At 38.5% G+C, this 22835-nt stretch overlaps 1 protein-coding gene across 10 annotated transcripts in view; it reads right to left on the reverse strand.

The window, feature by feature from the left end:
• Positions 1–22835, reverse strand: part of elavl4 (ELAV like neuron-specific RNA binding protein 4) — a 78122-nt gene that overhangs the window by 19691 nt on the left and 35596 nt on the right. For all 10 annotated transcript variants that reach the window (XM_079638572.1, XM_079638578.1, XM_079638577.1 and 7 more), the window contains 2 exons: positions 19213–19453; positions 5263–5366 (listed from right to left, as the gene is read on the reverse strand). In XM_079638572.1, coding sequence (XP_079494698.1) covers positions 5263–5366; positions 19213–19453 — 345 coding nt within the window. The remainder of the gene's footprint in view (positions 1–5262; positions 5367–19212; positions 19454–22835) is intronic.

The raw sequence follows: 22835 nt of genomic DNA on the forward strand, positions 1-22835 counted from the left end.
GCAGCAGAGCCATCACAGGCTGTTACACTGCTACAAATGCTGAGCTAAACATGCTAAACACTCCGCTGTAATCTCCTCAAATCCACTTAAAAGGAGAAGGCAAAAGCCATGGAACCCTGGCAGGCTCTTCCCTCTCCTCCCTTCCCTTCTTTTTTTTTCCTCTCCTCTTTTCTTTTTGTTTTTTTTCTTGCCCTGTCAAGCAGCTCCAGATGTCAGATCTATCAACGCCCTGTCTGCTGTGAGAAGTGTGTGTGTGTGTGTGTGTATATACACGTATCTCACAGCACAAGGCTACGCTCTTCTCGCCCTCAGTGGGATTTCTCCCATCACACCTCGACAGGAAGGCAAAGCCGGAGTTTTGCTGAGAAACGGAGAAGTGTCATGGAGAAGTGTGTGTGTGCAACAAAATGATGAGGGTGTGGAAGTTGTGACTGGATTGAAACTCTCATTCTTTTTTTCTTTTTTAGCCAGTAAAACGCAGCTCGGTTGATCTGTTTTCATGGACTTTCTGCATTAGCTGATGTGCTCGAGCGACAGCATGTCCCTGAACCTGACACCGGCATCTTGCCAAAGAATATATACTCATCGTAAACCACCACAGACATCTTTTCTCACTTCCTTTTTCTCGTCTAAAAAGCCTCTTGTAAACATATACATCATCAGCTTATTTCAGCAGGAGGGCCCTCATAAACTGCGTTTTTTTTGCTCCACTGAAAAGAGCAAAGAACTGCACTTCAGATAATTACCCTCTCCTTCTTTTTCCCCCTTTTTCTCGCTCATCCACTCTTAGACACAGCTGTCTTTTGCTATTAGATGGTCTGTCTTCATCCCGGCTCGATGGGGGGTGGGGTTACGATGGAGGCTTTATGAGAAGGATGACCTTGGAACACACTTATTAGAAGTTATGAGATAGAGGATTTCACCTCTCTCTCTCTCGTCGTATTACAGCAGGAGAGCATCATTTTGAGAGGGCTGGTGCTGGTCTGAATAAAAGGTTTCATGGAGTGCAGAGAGAAAGGAGACCAAGCGGGGAGTGCCGAGAGCGTGAGAGGTGTGTAAAAGAGAGATCACAAGGAAGAGATAAAGACATCGGCTTCTCTGACCCACGCTGAGATGGACGGATGGATGAAGAGATAGTAAATATGGAGATAAAAAGATCTCGATGATTAACAAAGAACACAGATTGGAGTGATGAAGTGATAAGCAATCTTCCATGTAAATCACAGTTTTGTCTTTACCAGCTGTGACCACAAGAAACAACAGCATATTTTGACGGTTGCTTGGTTTCTATTTCTGTAGCATTACTCAGGGCGCAAAGACTTTTAGCCCAGTCAACCGAACATAGTCAGCTGATATAAAAAGATGTATGTGTTGCGTTAAAAGCACATAATTTCTGATAATTTGCAATAGTTTCTGTTTTATAGAGGTAAAAAAAAGGCAGATCTATCCATTGACATAGTAAATTACCAGAGCGGATAGTCAGAATGTGCTTATTCAGAGGCGAACATTGACAGTAATAAGTAGGTGGAGAAATCAGAGAATGTGCGCTGCTAAATATTCATGCATCAAACCTACTGAAGTAAATTTATATTTGACTTTGTGTATTCTGCTCGGTTTGAGAATTAAGTTGTTGCATAAAATTTGACACGTTCATTTGTGCTCATGAACTGAGCGGAAAAAACTCTGAATGTCACACAAATTACAGTGATTTTAGGAGAGCACTTTTTTGTGGAGGAACATGTAATCAACAACTATTGACAGTTTTACATTTTCAAATGAATATGTGGTTTATATTCACTATCTTGATCTTTGTATCTTGATGTAAAATTGGTGACATTTCAGTTTTGACATTTCAAAGATGAAACTTTAAACTGGCTTGATATTGTGTCTCATATCAAGTCAGTGTGGATCATCAGTATTAGCTAATTAATATTCATGAGCTCAGCCTTCTTGTGAAGCTCCCTCTCCCTAAACTCACTTTGGTAGCACTTGGTTGCGCCGTCTAGTGCGAAATTGGTCCAAAATTCTTCTCCACATAGGCTTTCATTGTGGACAGACAAATTGTTTGTCACTTTGCACATCTTTGGTTGTGTCAATTCCAGTATTCAAGTTTGTGTGTGAGCGCAGGCAAAAAAAAAATCAATCATGCATGAGATGCACGTGTGAACAGCACAGTGCACAGTAGCCTGCCTTTTGTTTGTGTATGTAGGCAGGGATAGTCACGGAAGACAACTCTTGCTTCATTACCCATAAAGTCTGCTTTTGTTAGAGTGTGTATGTGGCTGGAGGTGGAAATCCATCATGTTTAGAAGAAGTATTCTCAGCAACATCATTCCTGCAGGTTATGAGCCTGGTTTCTTCTCTCTCCCTTCTGTCACCTGATAGAGATTTTGTTCCTTGCCACTGTCGCCTTTGGATTTTGGCTTGCTTAGTTGGGGACACTTAATATTCAACAATATTATTGATCTGCCTGCATTGACACCAATATATGAGAACTGAACTGAGCTGGACGATGACATTACTGTTTTCTCGATAGCGGCTATATATATAAATGGACTAAATTAATAACTTTTTTACAACAAAAATTAACCATTACTGAACTTACTTAAACTGGATTATGACGCTATTTTCTTCTAGATCGGTTGTACAGCAGAACTTTACCATTTATCAGTTATATATATCATATTATATTCATATATATATAAAATATATAATATATATATATATAGTTTAAATTTATTTAATATTTAAAAAGCTACATTTGAATACTAATGCTTTTATAAAATGGTGGCTACATCAATTTCACAAGTTGTGAAACTTCAACAGCAATTATACTGAAGTCTCACAATCCTCATTTCCTAATGTAGGATTTAACATATAGGGTTAAGTTCACATAAAATGTTGGTTTAGTTTGAGTCATCGATGAATGACAGCTATTATGCCCTGCAATTCAGTGAGTCAGATGTTAATTCAGTAACTGCTGTGGTGGATTGAGTAAATTATTCTTTTGAATGATTCAAACTGATAACTTGGGAGGTTTTGACTGATTCACAGTACAAAGAAGCCATGAACTGAAGCAATTTAATTTCGTTGTTGTTGTGTTTTTCTCTTAAAGGGGTGTGGGAGTTGAAAGGACCAGCTCAAGAGAGTCACTCTGTCATAGCCCTAGGATGGCAGTGAAAAAGGCCAGTAAGTGCAGTGTTTTAACTGTGTTTATGTATGTGTGTAGCGCTGCCTCCTTGGAAGTGTGTTTTGTCACTGAGAGAAGTGCCGCGTGGCAGGAAGCTGTGATGATCAGCAAATACACACAGAGTGAGTCATTCTGTCTCTGATGGATTCTTAGCTGATGCTGAAACCAGTACTAGAAACACTGCCGGCCAACACATACACATGCTGCCACTCTGGAAAACGCCCATGTTTGTGAGCAGTGTGCTGTGCTCTTTCAAAAACAGCCCTGACAAGTCTTTTCTTTCTCCTCTCTCTTTTACTTTCTTTCTCTCGCTCCCACACGCAAATGCACAAACACACACACACGTTATTTTGCTGTTATGTTAAGAGGTACTGAGCCTCGCAGACTGAGCCGTGTTTTCATAAGCAGGCGAAATCCAATCTGATTAGATTAGGGCGGATGTAAGTGAGAGGTCTGGGATTATAGGCCAGATGAAAACACACACACACACAGCCAGATTATGCCGTAAGCAGCCGTCAGGAATTGACTGTTAAAACCAGCTGCTGCTTCTAAATTAAGCACTGTTGAGGAAAATGGAAACCATCAGATTGTGGTGAATCTATTTCGTTCCATAATTTAATTTAATGATAGAACAGAAATGAGTAGAATAGAAAAGAATAGATCAAATCAGTCCAGGGCAGAATAGAACATGACAAATCATAAGAGAATAAAATAAAATTGAATAGAATAGAATATCAGAACAGAACAGAAACCATAGTAAAAATCTGACAACATCATAGAATTTGACAAAAAGGAATGGAATACAACAGAACACTGATATAACATAACAAAAAATCAAACGAATACAAAAAGACAGATCAGATCTAAATTGAATTAAATTTGACAAATCAGAAGACAATAAAACAGAATTTGAATGGAACATATCAGAACAACAAAGAACAAAACATAAAATAAAATAATAAAATATTGAGATAGAACAGAATTGAATGATGTGTTTTTCTACGGTGGAAACCAGACATATTTTAGATGTCTATTTAGCATGTCCACATTATTCTATTATACATGCTATTTCCCTCTTTTTGTGAGACTTCATGATTTGACATTTGGAGATTCATTTACATATCAATTACACTATTTTCCCCTTTTCTTCCTTCAGTTGCTTTCCTGTTTCCTTCTGCATCTTAATGAGTCAGATTTGCCCTCCTCTCTCTTTGTGCTGCCGTGCCTCAGCCCAGCACGAGGCAGTGTACGCCACATGTTCTAATCACTGCAGCTCCACTGGCACAAACGGTGACAGGAAACATTCAACGCATTGACTGGCGCAGACGTGAGAAATGGTGACTGGGAGAGCGCTTCCACCTAAATGAGATGTAGCTCTGTTACCGTCTCAGTTATCTGTTACGTTTAAATAGGTTCAATCCCAGGTGCGGGTGACCTGTTAACTGGAGAGGTACTGAGAGAAGCTTGTCAACGCTGTGCCCTTGAGCGAGTGGCACTGGTCACCGCTCCTGCAATTAGCGTAATGTGGGTTGCTTTGGCAAAAAAGTGTTCGGTAAACAACAGGCAGGCAGTAGCCTCACAACATGAACCCGTTCGCTGACCCCATCACTGAGATCTACACATTCATGTATGTATACAGAAATGCCGCAATACAGCTGTTTATATTTTTTACATTAATTATACCAAAATAATGTGGTGATAAATCATGATAATTCATTAATTTTAGCCTATAGTTTCATTAATTAATAGTATGCTCTATATAAGCAATTCGTTCACTCATAAAATATTCAAATTAAATAATAATTAAAAAATATATGTTTTTGAAGTCATTAAGGCTGCATTTATTTGATCAAAAAGCTATAATATTTTGAAATATTATCACAATTAAAACTTTTTTTTCTATTTTAATATATTTAAAAATGTAATTTATTTCTGTGATAGCAAAGCTGATTTATGCTTTTTTTTAAATTAAATAATCATCATCATAGTGTTACTTGATTTTAAACAGGCACCTTTTTTTAAAAATCCCTGACATGTGTGAGACTGGACTTTATGGTAGTGTAGTCACGTACCTTAATCGTTTTGGTCTGAAGTCTGAGTCCATTTAACGTGTTGATGGCTTTCTCTGCATCTTTTGGGTCAATGTAGTTGACGAAACCATAGCCAAGACTCTGCCCTGTAGTGAAGGAAAGAGAAGGAAAAGAAAATACTTACTTTAGCTTAAAACATGTCATTACGTTTAAAAAGACATTAAATTGTGAAAGCATTTCTTTGAACAACCCTTCCTTTGAAAGCCAATCACTTGTCCTTAGTTACAAACCCTAAAAAATTATTTAAAACCACTTAAAAGCATTCATCACAAAAGCTATGCATACATTATGCATAGACGACATTAACAGTTAATGATATATGTAGCATTAGCCTGACTAGCAGTAACTAGCTTGAGCTTGTTTAGAAAGTGCACATTAAGTGAAAGCTTCCGCTGGAAACCTCTGACAGAGTCTTTGGTGGAATTATTTTGATTTAACCTCTTCTAACCGTCGTCTGCTCCTCTGAAGGCGAGGCACACATCAGCTGCTATTTGACTTAAATAGAAACCCTGCAGCTAAAGGCCTGTGTGGTACTGCTTTTTTCCTCCCTTTTCCTTTCCGTTCTTCAAAGATCTCGCCACACAAGTGCAGTGGAACTCGAGAACAGCGCTGCACTTATCCTCATTAATGGAAACAGACAGCGCTAAGTCCACAGTGTACACACAAAGTGAATCATAAATGCGTAAGAGTGTTACACCCTGCGCCAAACAAACATAAGCTAAAGCGCGCCAGATACCGTGGGGGGTGAGCGGAGAACTTCTTGCTGCCCTCGCTTCAAACAGCATGCCTCTATCTCTTTCTCTCTGGATTATGGAGGATTACCAATCCCTCTGTCATTCATTTAGACTGAGAAGAGGCACTATTCAAAGCCTGACACTGATGTTTCAAAGTTCCTTTAAATATAAATACCATGATCCTAGACAATATTTTATTGCTCAGGTGATCAAAAGTGACAGTAAAGCCATTAAAAGATAGTTTTTTTTGTCTTTTTTTACTTTTTAAGAAGGGGAAAATATCCACACAAAAAAGTTAAGCAGCTCATTATTTACAACATTGATAGTAATAAGAAATGCAAGCCCCAAATCATTAAAATTATTTTTGAAGGACCCTGTGACGCTGAAGACCGGAGTAACGATGAATAATTTATTCTTTGCCAAGAATAAATTACATTTTACATATTGCAATTGTAATAATACTTCCCAATTTTGCTGTTTTTACTGTATTATTGGTCAAATAAATGCAGTCTTGGTGAGCATAAGAGACTCCTTTCAAAAACATAAAAAATATTGCTGACCCCTAACTTTTGAACAGTAGTGTATTTGTTAATGTAATGTATAATTTTTTGGAAACACTTTAGTTTAGGGTCCAGTTTTCACTATGAACTTGCTTATTAGCATGCAAATTACTAGGATGTTGGCTGTTTATTAGTACTTATAAAGCAAATATTAATTCCTTATTCTGCTTGACTTTGTTCTACATCCCTTAATCCTGCCCAATACCTAAACATAATTACCTTACTAACTATTAATAATCAGTAATTAGGTGTTTATTATGGCAAAAGTCTTAGTGAATAGTGAAAATTTTACCCTCAACTAAAGTGTTGTGCCAAGCTCAAAAAGCGAAAAAGTGTGTGTGTGTGGTTCAGGTAAACCCTACGTTTTTTTTGGTCCCCGTGAGGACAACAGTTAGGGAACAGAATATACAGTTTGTACAGTATAAAATAATTTTGTCTATGGAAAGTCCCCATAAAACTTAGAAACCCAACATGTGTGTGTGAGAGAGAAAATGGAAAAGGAAAGGTTAGTGTAAATGAAGTGTGTTTCCAAGTGCTGTCATGCAGAACTTCAGCTCTGGATAATGATACATTCGGAGAACGCACCAGAGAGAAGAAAGACACTGACTCTGCCTAACCTCTCCATTTGTCTTTCTGTCTTCACCATCTCAGCTCTGTTCCTCGCTCCTTCCTTTGTGGCCCAGAGCATTTGGCCCCACGTTGGCATGCCCCGTAATGCCATTTTCATTGTGTGTATATGTGCGCGTGGGTGGATGCGTGTGTTTGCATGATTGTGTGTTTGAGCGTACAATAATGGGTTCATAAAACAATCTGTTTTGTAATGCCCCTTTGCCTGATGGCATTTCCATAACGTCGCTAGCAGTTGTTCTTGCCTCCTTTGGAGTTCTTGCCTGAGGATAAGGTGAGGCCGACCAAGGCCGCTTCAGTCAAAGGGATTTCTCCCACCAGTGTAACACACACACACACACACACATCCCTTCTCTATCACACAGCGGTGCGACCGTGGAGATCTCAGTGGGGGACTAGAACCAGGCTGTTTGCTAAGAAAAAAGCACTAGCGCACACACGTACACTTGGGTTACGAGGATTGTTGTGGAACTGAATCATATTCTTAATATTTTAAGAAAATTAAAAGAAGAAACCCTTAGTGAGTTCATTCATTATTAATTTAAGTGCATAATTTCATTATTAGACTTTGTAGTCCATGGCAATACAAATAATAAAATCACCCTGCTTTAAAGAAGGGAGGCTGCGAGTTGTTTTGACAATCTCTAAGGCCCTTTTTTTGGCAAGGCAATTATTTAGCTAATTTAATTTCCCCGCGAACAGACACATTAACAGAACCTTAAACTGATCTCTATTAAATATCTCATATCTCATCTGTGCTCTCTAACAAACTGCAGAGGCACAATCGCAAAGAAAACGTAATATTACAGACATGCACACAAGCACATAGCCGTGTCATTAAACAAACTCCCTCTTTATCAACACAACTCACTGCTGCATGCTGCACCTGCTTATGGACATGCAGACATACTAAGGATATCTAGTGGTCTAGATGGTCGGCTAGTTGTCCACTAACAGACTACTGATTAGTGAGGTTGACTAGTTTATCTACTGTTTTTAATATTTTAGTAGTGAAGCTTTAAAGGGGTTGAATAATGAGATGCAACTCAGCAGGGAGAGTATTAACATGCTAAAATCTCACAATAATTGTCAGCACACTAAAACCGGCACTGAAGTTGAATCATTACTGCGATACTTTAAAAGAACCTTTGTTTACACTTTCATGTGAATTTTTACTTGAAATGTTTTGATTTAGACATTTGTAGATGCATTCAGAGAGTTTCTATACTCTAATGGGTTTGTAACTGAAACTATTTTTACACATTGTTTTAATAACAGTTTCAGAAAAGAAATGCAATTTAAAGTTTACTTTAGTTAATACCTTCGGAGCAGTTTCTGGTTGTGTTGTTTAGTGTTGAAACCATATTAGAAGGTTTCCTCTGTAGTTAGCAGAATTGGCCAAGAGAGAATTTCTTTAATATGTAAGCAAAAATAACATTATAACTGAAACAACCCCATTATAAATCAGAATTGAATAAAAAAACAACAACATTTGAATAGAGAGCTAGTGAATCAGAATTTAATCAAATCAGGGAATCTGACCTAATATTTAGCTTGTTTATTAGTTCAATATCTGTTGAAGGACTATATGTTCCAACATTTAGTCTGCAATTTTTTTAAATGCCAGTCTATGAACAGACTGGGCATCTATGGACATTGTGTTGAGGCTTTTGCTGTGTTTTTCAGCATTCTGTCTCAAGACAGTGTGTCAAGTTAAAAATCGTTCAACTTAAAAATGTGTCTTTTTTGCAGCTGTGTTTTTGAACACACAAAGAGCGCTGGGCGGAGTCTGGTGGACCCAATTATATGGGGCTTCAGTAAAGCCAAATAGTTGTTCTGACAACCCATGTATTTTTTGCACTTCCTTAAAACACACAGACACATAAAAAATAAACATCAAACACGATACCTATACATGAGTATATATATACTCAGTACTGTATACTGTATTTGGGCATGCATATATGGTAGACACACCTACACACAGAATATAAAATTCTGTTCACACAACCAGATCATATACCCACGCAGAGACAGCACATGAATGCAAAGCGCACACAAACACAATCTCTTCAGCACAGCCAGGGTTACCTACAATGGACAACAGCGTAGGTACCGGAGAGGGTTACAGTCAGGTCTGCCTCATGAATTTATTATTGAGGGAAGTAGGAATCACAAAGAATGTTTCATGGCAAAGTCAGCACTCTGCATCATACCTATTCTGTGAACGTTTCATGTCATGTTTGATCTAGAGAAGTGTGATTTATATTTTGTGTTGTTCTGTCATAAGCATTCAGGGCAGAGTGTGCCGTTTACTTGAATTTTAAAAAGAATATTCTCTTTTCTCTGGTGTAAAGCAAGATGATCGATACGCATAAACTGTATAAAATGTGAAACTGCAAAAAGATGATTGAGGATTTTGACAGAGCCCATTAGATATATGCATTAAACATCAAATGCCACAGTAAAAGAGAATTACCTCAATGCTGTTTAATTAGTATAATGGTTACGTTAACTTATATATTTTAATTGTCAATTAAAATTGAAACTGAAATGATGCATTGCGCTTTTAATGAGCTTTTAATGAGTGCTGATCTCCGTTTTTCCAGCACTTTCTGTTCCCCAGCAGGATAGACGTGCAGTCAAATTTGGAAACATTGGAAAGGCTTTTTCAAAGACAATGCTTAACACCAATTAAAAGGATATTTTTCACAAATAAACAGCTTATGACTATTAGTGTGTAGGCTCCTGATGGGTTTTTCATTGCGATGGGACACGGCTAAAGCTGGAGCGTAATAGTAATGTGCGAGAGCTTGACGGAGACAGTGTGTTCTGTGAGTGTGTGGGTAAAACAAAGAGTATAGGTTTGGCTGGATCCAAAAGCATCTTTCTCCTTTGACAACAATTCAACTGTAGCCATGTATATTTATTTATTTAAAATCGTATGCAAGCAACATGCATAACCTTTCAAAAGTTTGGGGGTGATTAAGATTTTTTTAATGCTTTTGAAAGAAGTCTCTTATTCTCACCAAGGCTTTTGTTTGATCACAAACACGTACAAACAGTAATATGTTTAAATATTATTATAATTTAAAACGACTTTTGTAATATTTTCTTTTGTAATATATTTTCAGGATAAATACTTAGTGCAGGTTCTTGTTGAGGCGAAAATCGTTCAGGATTTTCATGATGTCATTTCCTGCAGATCCAGAGCCTCACAGTTTAGGTGATTGGCTCAAAAATGATGTGCTCCCATGAGGAGCAAAGATGGCCGATTACAAGCCATGTACTTACAGGGGGTCCATTGCCAGACTAGCATCTGACATTGAGAGAAACAGGAATGGATAACAGGTATTATAGACCCCCTGCTGTTTGATTTTATAATCTGGGGTATATGTTTTTGATACAAAAAATATGATCCATAATATGCACAGCTGTATATTGCTCCAGAGAGACATAGCGTGTGTTGTCATGTTTGTGAACCCACGGTATGTGTACATGAAAAAGATTATTACTGTCTCTGTGATCGAGAGGATGAGGAAGATGAGGAAGGGCGGGCGTAAGATACAACCCCCTACCCCCCCACCCCAGTATGGGTCTCCTTTAGCCCTTGAGGAACATGCTGAGTTAAATGGGAGGAATGAGATGTTTCTCTCTTGTTAAATTGAGGCTGTTTGGAGTGAGAGGCTCCATTTGGAGGAGTCGTATTTGAACCATTACGCCTCTTACCTCAGCAGCAGGAGTCGGAGTGTGTGAGAAGATAAAATGAGTGTGTCCAGTGGGTGTCCTTCCTCTCTTTCTCACACACGCACACATACAGTACACTTTTACTTCATGGTACATATCATTTACAATAACACACACACACACACACACACACACTTCCCTGTGCTGAACATCATTTATCATCAAAGCTTTGCACATGAAAGATATAGTTGCCTGATTTTCGCAGTTCTGCTGCTTGGCAGTGAGCTAAAAGTCTTCAGACTGGATTCTCGCTAATTTCACCCTCTCTCTACATCAATTGTTGATACATAATTTAAAGGCCCAGTGCTTCCATTGATTGAAAATGAGATGAACATTGTAGCAAACACAAAACTGCCTCCAGCAACACCCCCCCCCCCACTCTCCACAAACCCTCCGGCAGCCATGTTGAGTCGACAGTTGCAGTTCCCTTAAGCTTGAATCAGCTGGGAAAGCTAAAACTAGCATTCGTTTGGGAGAGAACAGCAGCACAGACACAAGATGACAGTTCAACGAGCATCTGACGTTAACGCACCTTGATATCACGAAGCTTTCTGGCTACGAACAGGAAAATCTGTTTGGTCAGACTTAAATTTAGTCACATTTAAGATGTGGAAGGGGGGGAAAAAGCAAAGACGAAAATCCATTTCAATTTGTCAAAACAAATGTATCGCTGCTGCCTGCTTGCTTGACATTTTGCCCTTGTCGCTATAGCATCTTGGGACAGAAACATGTCTCTGCAGTAAAATACATTTTTGTTGCATTTTATATGATATAGAAATACACGGCTGCATCACTGAGGTCATCATGACTTGTGTAATGCCAATAGATGGCAACGTACAACTTTATGGCTTCATTTTAATTAGCTTAGTGATCTTCCATCCAAAGAGACAAAAGCTGACTGAAGTGTAATTAGATAATGTAAGGTGCAATGAGATAATCTCTATTCTTAATGCTGTTTATCGTTGCATCTAATAGCCTTAATTCGACCCATTTGTACATAAAACACTTAAGGGATGCCTAAGTGCTCTCTCCCAGACAAAAGCATCATTCTGATTGGATTTGCATTAGAGATTCATATTTCGCCTAAGAGGTTGTGTAAAACCATTAGCTTACCTTACCCTGCACAAATGTAAGGCCTGTTTCCTTATGTACCTACATACTGTGTATTTTACTGCATGTTATACAAGGAAAAGTAAATATAGCTTTTTTTCCCCTTCTATTTATAAAGAACTTAGATTGATATGGAAAAAAAAGGTAATTGCGAGATTTAAAAAAAAATTAGATATAAAGTTCCATTTTGGGACACAAAATCACATGGTATTTAAAGTTGAAATTAAATTAATCTTGTGACATACCCTGGCGTTCAAATGTTTGGATTCGGTACGATTTTATCAAAAAGCCTGATGATAATTACATTGCACAAGCCATGCACTACATGGCACAAGCTGATGTCGTATCTGCAGCCAATGAGCTTGAGGCTCAACATTTAACTAGCTGGTAAGCAGCAGTTTGCAACACTCTTTCAGAGTTCCTCTGAAACCTTCCACCTTCCCTAGCTCCAGCTGTATAGATTTGCACCAGGTAATTCTATGCTATTTGTGCTTACATGCTCACAGCAGAGTATCGGTGTATGTATTGGCAGTAGCAAGTCCCGTACTTGCTCTGCAGCAGCAATAACCAACAACAGCAATAATCAACAGTATGGCAGGAGAAGCAGTGTAACAGATCTTTTCAGCCAAGACCAAATACATTAACATTGTTATATCCATTACCATTCTAACAATCTTTTTAGAGTTGTCATGATTATAATTTTTGTAATTAAAATATATTTATTGAATTTTCAATAAACAACAAACAACCATAGCAATACAAAAATACCACACGCAGTCCCTCACCCAACTATGGATGAGTACAGAATACAATACATTACAACAGAACCATATGCAATAATACAGACATAGGCCAAAACAAAAGTAAGCCTTAATTAGGTCCAATAAGTTAAGGAAAGTAATAAAAAAATCTGGAAAATCAAGGGGGATATAGGAAAATCAAGTCATGCGCATAGTAAATAATGTGTGCTACTAACTTGACGATACAAGAGCTCAACTGGGAAAAACAAAAATAATTGTGCAGTGTAGACGGTCAATCAGTCAATGGAGACTGTATCCAGTCACAAAGATTTAACATGCTCTAAAAAGGGTAAACAAATTTCTTGAAAATTTAACCATGAACCATGAAGGCAGTGTTTAATTATTTCAACTTTCACAAAAAATAGGGCATCTTTTATCCACCGAGTATGAAAATATATAAAATATATTTTTTAATATATTTTAAAATGTCATTTTTGTTATGACCGCTATATTTTTAGCAGCCATTACTCCAGTTTTCAGTGTCACATGATCCTTCAGAAATCATTCTAATATGCCGATTTTGTTCTCAAGAAAATGTATTGTTATCAATGTTGAAAATAGTTTTGTTGCTTAATATTTTTGTGGAAATCATTATAAAATGTTTCTCAAGATTCTTTGTTGAATAGAAAGTTCAAAAGAACAGCATTCATTTTAAATAGAAATGTTCTGTAACAATGTAAAAGTATTTATCACTTCATTTGAATGAACTGCTAAAAAAAGTAGTCTCAATTGTGAGATGAAGTTGCGATTAAGAAAGTTGCACATGTGAAATTTAAAATCTCATTGTGTATTAAGTTAATTATATAAAATTGAAGATAATGGGACATAGATTGATTAACTATTTGTTTGTTGCGTTTTCTGGAGTTCCGTGTGGGCCGGCACATTGCTAATGTCAGTCGAGAAACCAATCATTTACCCAATGTCATTACCAACTCCTTCCATAGTAAACCCTACACTGTAAATCCATCTGAAACTGTGCGTCTGTATTTTGCTGTGCCAGGCTGGCGACAGCTGGAAGACACAGGAATCTCCCGCCCCCGTTCCCCCACTCTGCTGTGCTGGAGCCTGCGGCGTGTTGGCGTGTAGCCTGCAGTGTGTGGGCTGTCTGGGAGGAGTGTGCATGAGGAAACGAAAGGAGCCCCTGTAAATCTGGGACACCCCAACGAAGCGACGTCAGACCCCGTATATTAGATGACAACATTGGCAGCCACCCCAGGGAATGCTGAGATCCCACGCTCTCTTGGAACTGCTGGAGCTGCATGGAGCCAGTGGCTAATGCCAAGCTAACCGTAAGGTAATGTTTGTAACTAACCTAAAAAACACCTTGTGGGCTAGTAAAAATGCTAGGTGAAAAAAATAAAGTTTGCAATATGTGCCAGATCATTAATGGAAACATTGTCCGGATTTCAGAAAATTTGTTGCCGTTTAAGCTTGGTTCTGGATCCTATAGATCAGTGGTTCAACTCAATAAATTCCTCTTCCTGTCATTCCAATTCAACTTCCTGTAAGATGTGGCCAATTCATATTTATACTAAATAACTAAAAGGGGGGCCAATTCTTCAATCCTGAATTTTGCCCAACTTATTGTTGCCGCACAACAGCTAACCACAAGGCCACGGCTCCAACTCAGGTATATGATTGCTTAAAGAATGTCAGCAGCAAAAAAAAGAGAAAAGAGAGAAAATCAAATAAATTTTTCCCCATGCACATTTTTATATAACCCCATAGAGGATAAATAGCCTTTAAAAAAACAAACAAAACAGAAGGTGATTAGTTTATTCCTGTGCTCATGTTTGTCAGCAGCTTTGAGATGGTGACAGAAAGTTCATTGTCAAACGATGTAAATGAGGTCTGAATAACAACCTATCATTTACTTTGTTTACTCCAGGCTGAGCGCGGAACACATCACGGCACTGAATTATGTGAGGAAGTCAGTGTTCCCTGCAATCACTATGGTAGCTAATTCCTGCTATTCTATCAGACTTTTTCCCACTACCAATTTCAGCTGTACGGTTGCGCCATTTAGATGCTGTGTTGCATGTGTTGGCTCGTTTAATTCGGCCTAATGCTGTTTTTAACAGGAAATGACAAAACATGGGAAACGGTTCATGTTTTATTTCTACAGCATCAGATAAACACGGCACATGTTTGACATCGTGGTTGTTCACACGTTCGCGGCGGTCTAACACTTACTGAGGTGTTTCAAACCTCAACGTGCTTTTGCAAACATCAAGCACAATGAATTTTTCATGCCACTACATCTGCTTTTCCCTGCAGTTTTTCATCAGTGTGATTGTGTGAGTTTCAGCACATCTGCGAAGGACTGCTAAGATGTATTTCTGGTTTTAAATCACATGCCGTTCTTAATTTACTGGCGGCCGTGCAGGCTGCACTCTGGTCAGTGTAGAGACAGAAGCCATATACATATTGATGTCGGCTCAGCTTGGCGCTAAGGTTAGCACGCGCTAAGCTTGGCAGCAGACAGCGGACACCGCGTTTGGGTCAGCAGCGTGACAGATGGTTGGGTGCTCGGCGTGCGAGTGGGTTGTGTACCTGAACAAGCAGTCGCACAAAGCAGCTTTGATGTAAGCTACATAAGTGTTAAACACAGAGCGAACTGATAGCAGCACCGCCGCCTGCGCCAAGCCATTAAATACCAACAATGGCATCTGTGGATTGGACAAGAAAGGGAAAATAATGAAGCAAAATGGCAGGCGACAAAATAGGCTGGGAGCGATAGCATGTGCCGGTTGCTTTTCTGCTACACAGGGAGAGGCCTAAACCGCAGGGGGGGGGGTGCGAGGGGGGTTGGCGCTGTTTCTCAGAAGCCATTTTTAATCGTGCTGTAATTATTTACTGCTTGAAGAATATGAACAGAAGATTATCTGCAGTCGCTCTTTTCCCCCCTCTCTCCTCATCAGATGGAAAATCACAGATGCAATCAATTCACGTCCTTGCCTGAGTGTGTCCTTTTTCTGCCGTATCATTATAAACACAATTGTGTTCATTTTCACGCAGAAAAAGGATCCGCCGTGTCGAAAGCCCGACAAGTATCCAATTCTTTTCCCCTTTCAAACCGCCGCTCAATCAGTCTTTTCCATTTTGCTTTGTGCTGATAGCCAGAAGCGTTAACACTTTCTTAATGTATTCCATTAAAAGTTTTCATTCAATATGATTCCTGGCTCACAAGAAAATCACCATTACTCCCTATGGGCTATGTGTTTATCCTCATTATTAGCACAGAACGGGGTGTTGCTGAGGTAGCAACACTGTGCTGGGGATGTGTGCATTTAGAGTAGGGGATTTTCAGCTTGATATGAACCTTTAAAAACAAAAGCTTTCCGCTAAGTTAGCAGCATCGCCATCTGCTTTATTCGGCATCTCGACACAATCCTAGCGGTAATGACTTCTGAAATGCTTTCCCCACTGAGAGGGATGTGATAAAGCCGTTTCTGCTGACAGTTTACATAATCGCTGATAAATATTTGGTCCACTGGTTTTTTTTTTTACTCAGTGTAAATTATTCTTAGAATTATTTTTGTGCAATGAATCAACAATAAAAAAAATCTGAGATGAGTTTTGTTTGTGGTTTGTAAGTACATTTGTGCATTCTTAGCATACACAGTTGTTTCTTCAACTATAGGGAATTATAATTATATGAATATTAACACTGTTTTGAAAACTTTACAGTGCCTTCATAATTGTAATTTTTTCAAGTGCCCCCTTTTTTGTACAGCTTTTATTATTTTAATCGTTCAATCTTAAACATTGAAAATTCACTATAAAAATATATTTTTAATTAGTTTTTTTTTTTTTAAATTGTACATTTCCTTTTTGAATAGACTATTTTTATTTTTTTGTCATTTACTCTCCTATTAATATGAAATATTTGAGTAATGAAATATATTTAATAATGTGTATTTAGGATAAATCGCGTTAACTATGAAATTAACCTTAGCAAGACAAAGGAGTTGGCCATTTTAATCCTAAAATGTTTAAAAGTGTCATTTCCATCGTTCAATGAATGATTGATGCATGGAAATAAAATGTTGGACATTGTTAGTACACTAGGTTGTAAAGTATGTTTTAAGGTATTTCACTTTCTAAATGGCTGCAGGGCCAAAAGTGCCCATAGTTGAAGAAACATCCGTGCGTGTATGACTACATTAAATAAAAGATTGAGCCTCAGGTCTCCGGTGTATTCAAGTACACCTAGAGGTCAGAAAGAAGATGATGAGAGAGCATGTGTGCATGTGAAAGTGCAAGGAGAGGAAAGAGAAGGACGGATAAACAATCTGGGGTGGCACTTTGGCAAGCGGCAATCACCCGGGTTTGACAGGGCAAGAGAACAGTAGCCGTGGCAAACGGTACATCACTGCATTGCGTCTCATCAAAGCTGACAGGAGCGGGGGAAGGGGAAAAAAGGAAAAGAAGAAGCCTGTCTATTACGTGCAAAGGCCCAAAGCTTCTCACCTTGTCGAGGGAGCCGTCTCTCTCTAGCTTTTCAAGTGCTGTGTAAAAGGCTCTCTCGTACGTCAAAATTCTTTGAAAAGCTGAGAAGTGACTTCTCGTCGACGTCCATACCCTATAGATGAAAGCCGAGCGGAGAGCTCAGGAAGGTTGATCTGGTCAAATATTATGACATCGAGGTTCAGATACAATCTCTGATGCCCCTCAATCTATTTTGAACCCCAGACAGCAGCTAATGACGGCAACAGAGAGAACTCGCAGTCTCCTAGCTCGCTCTGCTTTTACAATGATCAAGAAGCGATTTGTTAGCTTAAAATTCTGAACTGGGAAATTGCACCCCTGGGATCCCAGAGCAAAGAGTGCAGTACAGGGAGGAAGAGCCATATTTATGATGCACTGTGTGTTACCGAGCCTGAACAAGGACAGAGCAGTAAGACAGTGAGTGATCCTGGTTAACGTTATCTTTTCACTTACACAACCGTCAATTTAATAAAACGCGTTCCATTTGGTGTGTGTGAGGATTTCCTGAGACTTTAGTGAATTTCCCACATGTAAAGGCTGAAAAAGGAGCATGTGTCAACTCTCATGACGATGGTTCTAATGACAATTCTCTTGCCCGACCATCTGACTGCCTGGCAATGAAATCCTACAAAACCTGTGGTCAAGAGCCAAGAGTTTCTCTGTCTCTCTATCTCTCTCTCTTCCCTTTTGTCTAAAAACCAGTGGCTTTAGGCCCGGCCCTGTTTTAATGAGATTATCCAGAGCGAAGTGTCACTAAGTAGGATATAAAATGGAGGCCATTATCTGGCATTATTTCTGAGCAGCTTCGCCATCCATCTGCTTACCACCCACATAGTCACTACGGTGGGATTAGAACTCTTATTAGCAGGGGAGTGCTGCTTAAACACCTCTATGTCCTCTTTCTCTCTCCTCCTTTCTTTCTGGGCACTGTAAACAAAGAATAGTTTCCAACTCTGGAATTTCCCTGAAATTGCGGTTTGACCTGACACAACTGCGTCGAACAGACCCATTGAAGCAATGATTTTAATGTAAGAGTTCATTATTCATTTCATTTGTCCTATTAAATATTCAACAGTGGAGTAAAAAAAAAGAAAAAAGCAATTTTTGTGATACAAGGTTGCTGGTTTTGGATGGACCTTCAAAATGCTGAATATTCTAAAATGACTTTGTTAATTAAATTTTTTTATTAAAAAAATAAAAATATATATTTTATTTGTGTTATTATTTACAGGTGAAACTAAAAAAAAATTGAATATCGTGTAAAAGTTAATTTATTTCAGTAATTCAACTTAAAAGGTGAAACTAATATATTATATATATCATTACATGCAAAGTGAGATATTCCAAGCATTTATTTGTAATAATTTTGATGATTAAGGCTTACAGCTTATGAAACAACCAAATTCAAAATTAGAATATTGTGAAAAGGTTTTCATAGCTGTAAGCCATAATCATCAAAGTTATAACAAATAAAGGCTTGACATATCTCACTTTGCATGTAATGAGTCTATATAATATATTAGTTTCACCTTTGCGCGATATTCTAATTTTTCGAGTTTCACCTGTAGTTGACATTTTCAAAATCACATGGTGCTTGCCTCATTTAAAAAAAAAACAATTCTAAACATATTTCCATATATGCTATAAGCATATCAATATTTTAGTCAATCTTGTAATTAATTAAACTTTTTTCAGCTGTCTATTAATGTTAATCAATGACACTTCCGATCCAACCAAAGTGGCTCCCATCCCTTTTTAACCTATAGTACCCAAGACATCGTGCCTCTCCTGCCTCTACTCCACACAGTTCATTATGCAAATCAAATGCATTTTTAGTTTTGTTTCCCCCCTCCTTATTATTACCTGTGATTTTGTCTCGAACCAGCTTGCAGGACTCAATCTCGCCAATGCTGCCAAAGAGGCTGCGGAACTCTTCCTGGGTCATGTTCTGGGGCAGGTAGTTGACGATGAGGTTGGTCTTGCTGTCGTCATTGGGGCCGCCGGTCTGCATGGGCGAGGGGCAGCTGCGGCTGTTGCTGGAGGGCCCGTTGGCCGTGCCAGAGTTTGGCCCATTCGTCACCTGAGGCTCCATGTTGCTGATTATCTGCAGACAAAAGAAGGGTTTGAAGGATGTGGCATCTGAAAAGTATGCGGTTTACTAATTCCTCAAAGATTATTAGCATATTTTAGCATTTACAAATCAGATTTACTATATATATTGATTGCTTTAAGACATCTGTGGAGTTACTGACATCCCAGATAAAGGGGTTTGGAATAATCTGGTGTATGTAGCTGCAACTATTAACTGCAAAACCTCACAGACTGACTCTAAATAATACAATGCATGACACACTTACTGAAAAACTGTTTATGCATCTCTAGACTTTCGCTAGCTTTCTTCCACTCTCCCTCCCCCTCGCTGTATTACTGATATTTTTGAGTTTGGCTGTGCGTTTTGATGGTTGGCTCAACCTGACAGGGTAACAATGTGAGCCCTTCAGTGTGGAACGACTGTCATGGCGAACAGCGTTTGCCACTGGTTTAGCTGTGCGCTTTTAAGAGCAGGTGTTTGAAGAGAAGCTTGCTGGCCCTGGGGAAGAAGGAACAGAGGAGGCCCCAGTCTCTGCTGCTTTTTAGCCTCAAACTTTTTATTTCAAGATTGTTCCACACCGCAGTTAAATGTATTCACCCATTTGCATAAAGCATGTTTGTGTGTGAGCGCATGTGTGTTTAATTTTGTCACCCGACTCTATTTGAGGGGGCTGGGTGACATCTGGAATCGTGTCATATTTTAACTGTCACGAAGGTTGAAGATATGCGTGCGAGTGAGCGTGTGTAAGCGAGAGCAGATTAGGGGGTAAGTCTTCATGGTTGCAAAAGCAAAACTCCATCAGATTTTCTCAGGGGAATAAACAACAGCTACATCAGTCAGAGGAGCACGTTGATGACAGATTTTGCTTTAGCTTTTACACCTTTTATAACACTAGACTGACCTTCTCCGACTGTCTGGACAGCCATGGCAAAGCCTAAAACCGTGTCCTAACCAGACGTGATGTGACAAAGTGACACTACATTTTGTCTGCCGCTTGGTTTTTATTTCTGCGCTGTCATTTTGAGTAGCCCAGAATGCGCTGAAATATTACTGGACCAAAGTTCTGCTCCTCATGTATATTAAACAGAGGAGGAGAGACTAAAAGTCATAAGAGCAATTTTAGAAAATACAGATTCTTGTCACATCTGGTTAGGATATGGTGTAATGCTGTCCCATTGTATGCTGTGTGCTTTAGTGTCAGTCTTTTAGGAACATTCCATGAATGTTTTCATTGGTAGACAAAAAGTCTTAGACCAAAAAGAGGATAGAAGAAGGAAAAAACTAAACAAACAAATAAGATTTAAAACAGCTAGCATGACCTGATTATAGCTTATTCTAAGCTGATTCTGTAAGTCAACCATGTTTAATATTCATTTTCTTTTCCTCTCTGACTGGATGAGGCATAATTCAGATCAAGATCTGCACTGAGAGAGTAAAGGAAAAGCGCTAATGTTTCCTGCTGATAGATTCAAGAGAGGAAAATAATAGAGATGAGGAGGAGAAAAAAATGGATCTAAGCTGAAATTCAGCTGCACTTATTTATAGCTCTTCAAAAAATACACTGCATCTGCACTCTGAAGTTTGACTCTCCTTTATCAAAGTGGGAATATTTAGAAAGGTTAACAATTTTTCCCCATCTGACACCACGCTTGTGTTTGCACTTGGAGTATTTTTGAGAAACACGCAGGCACAGTAAAGAGGATGCTAAAACCAAAGCTATTTAGTTGTGTATGATGAGAAACCATCAGAAATAGCTGCAGCGTTTCTCAGTCTCCCTAAGTGATCTTTAAAGTCAATGTAATATCAAAATTGACCCTATTTACTTCCCTAATGCCTGTTTTGGATCTTAATGAATGATTCATCTGGCATGTTATTCCAAATAAAAATAAAAAGTCTTAAAATTTAATAACTGTCCTTTCCTCTGAAATGATTTTCCAATAGCCAATAGCAACTATATAAAAGAAAAAAAAGTGTGCATATATATATATATATATATATATATATATATATATATATATATATATATATATATATATATTACACAACACTGTGAAATAATTGATTCTGATTGGTCAATCGTGGCATCCAGAGGTATGTTATTCCCCGATAACAACTGGTAAGAAGTCAGTGCTTTACGCTTGCTAGGAACGTTTTTTCCTTGTGGAAGTTTTGAGTTTGGTGAGCTAATAAAATATTAAAACTCAAATCAATATTTTGTGTACAGTTATTTAATTGTCATCCAGAATCGCAGTTCTCTCTTGTTTCATACAAACGCATGTGAAATACCGTGTAATAAGCGGTATGACTGTCCCGTATCCCTAATGTACATCTAGTTTGAACTTGCCGCTTGCTAGCAACTGCTTTCTCCGTGTATAAAGAGCTAATAAAATATTTGGAATATTTTTTAATGTAATTATTTACTATTATAATTATTTACTATGAGGCAAGTAGCCGTGTAATAAGCGGAATAATGCTTGTCGATGTTTACTCTGCGATAACTACCGGCTGGATGTACATATATACATGTATGTGTATATATATATATATGTATATATATTACACCTTTTTGGATCAATTGCTGTGCCTCTGTTTTTAGTCTTTGTAGACATTCACAATTTTCCGACGTGACAAATAGAAAAAAAAGCTGCCCATAGGAGGCTCATCTGCAAAGCTCTCAGGATATGCATGTAAATGGATCCTGTTCCGCACTTCTCTGCAGAAAAGGGGGATGGAGCGACACAAAGGGACAAAATAGCCATCGCCACAGCAGGTTTTGATTGATGTGTGTGTACATGTTTATTTCTGTGTGTTTTCATCTGTGTGCATGTGTGAGGGAAAACGTATTAAGTCTCTTTGCAGCTCCTGCGGTGCACTGTTCTTTCAGGGGAAAAAGAAATGCTCAAACCTCATGGGATAAGAGCTTTGAATATTCCAAAGAAGGAACTGATGGAAGTGGACACCTTTCATTCTGGTTCCAGGGACCTGTTGTGTCTCGATGGCCAATTAAAAACCTTTCTTTCCTTTGTGATCCTTTCACTAGCACTCATATGCTGCCTTATTATTTTCCTGTAGTTGTCAACTACCTCGTTGTCATATTGAGAAGGGTAATTGTTCTTTTACATACTCACTATTGCTGGACATTTGCCCCAGCAGCTGACAGGGGTCAGTGTGGTGACTTTCCTTTAACTCCTTTAACTAAGTAGTTAAGATTAGATTGAAAGGCAAAATGGCAATCACAATAAATAGATTTTACTGTAGGATTTTTATTTTAGTGATTCTTTCTGCAGGTTGTGGTCAGTATGTGGTAACAACTGTCTTCATGAGTGAATCACTGAGTTATTTAGCCAACTGATTAATTCAAAAATGCTGAATCATTCAGAAATGAAACATTGAT

Source organism: Phoxinus phoxinus (assembly GCF_949152265.1).
Source record: "Phoxinus phoxinus genome assembly, chromosome: 15".
In the NCBI taxonomy this organism is placed as follows: domain Eukaryota; kingdom Metazoa; phylum Chordata; class Actinopteri; order Cypriniformes; family Leuciscidae; genus Phoxinus; species Phoxinus phoxinus.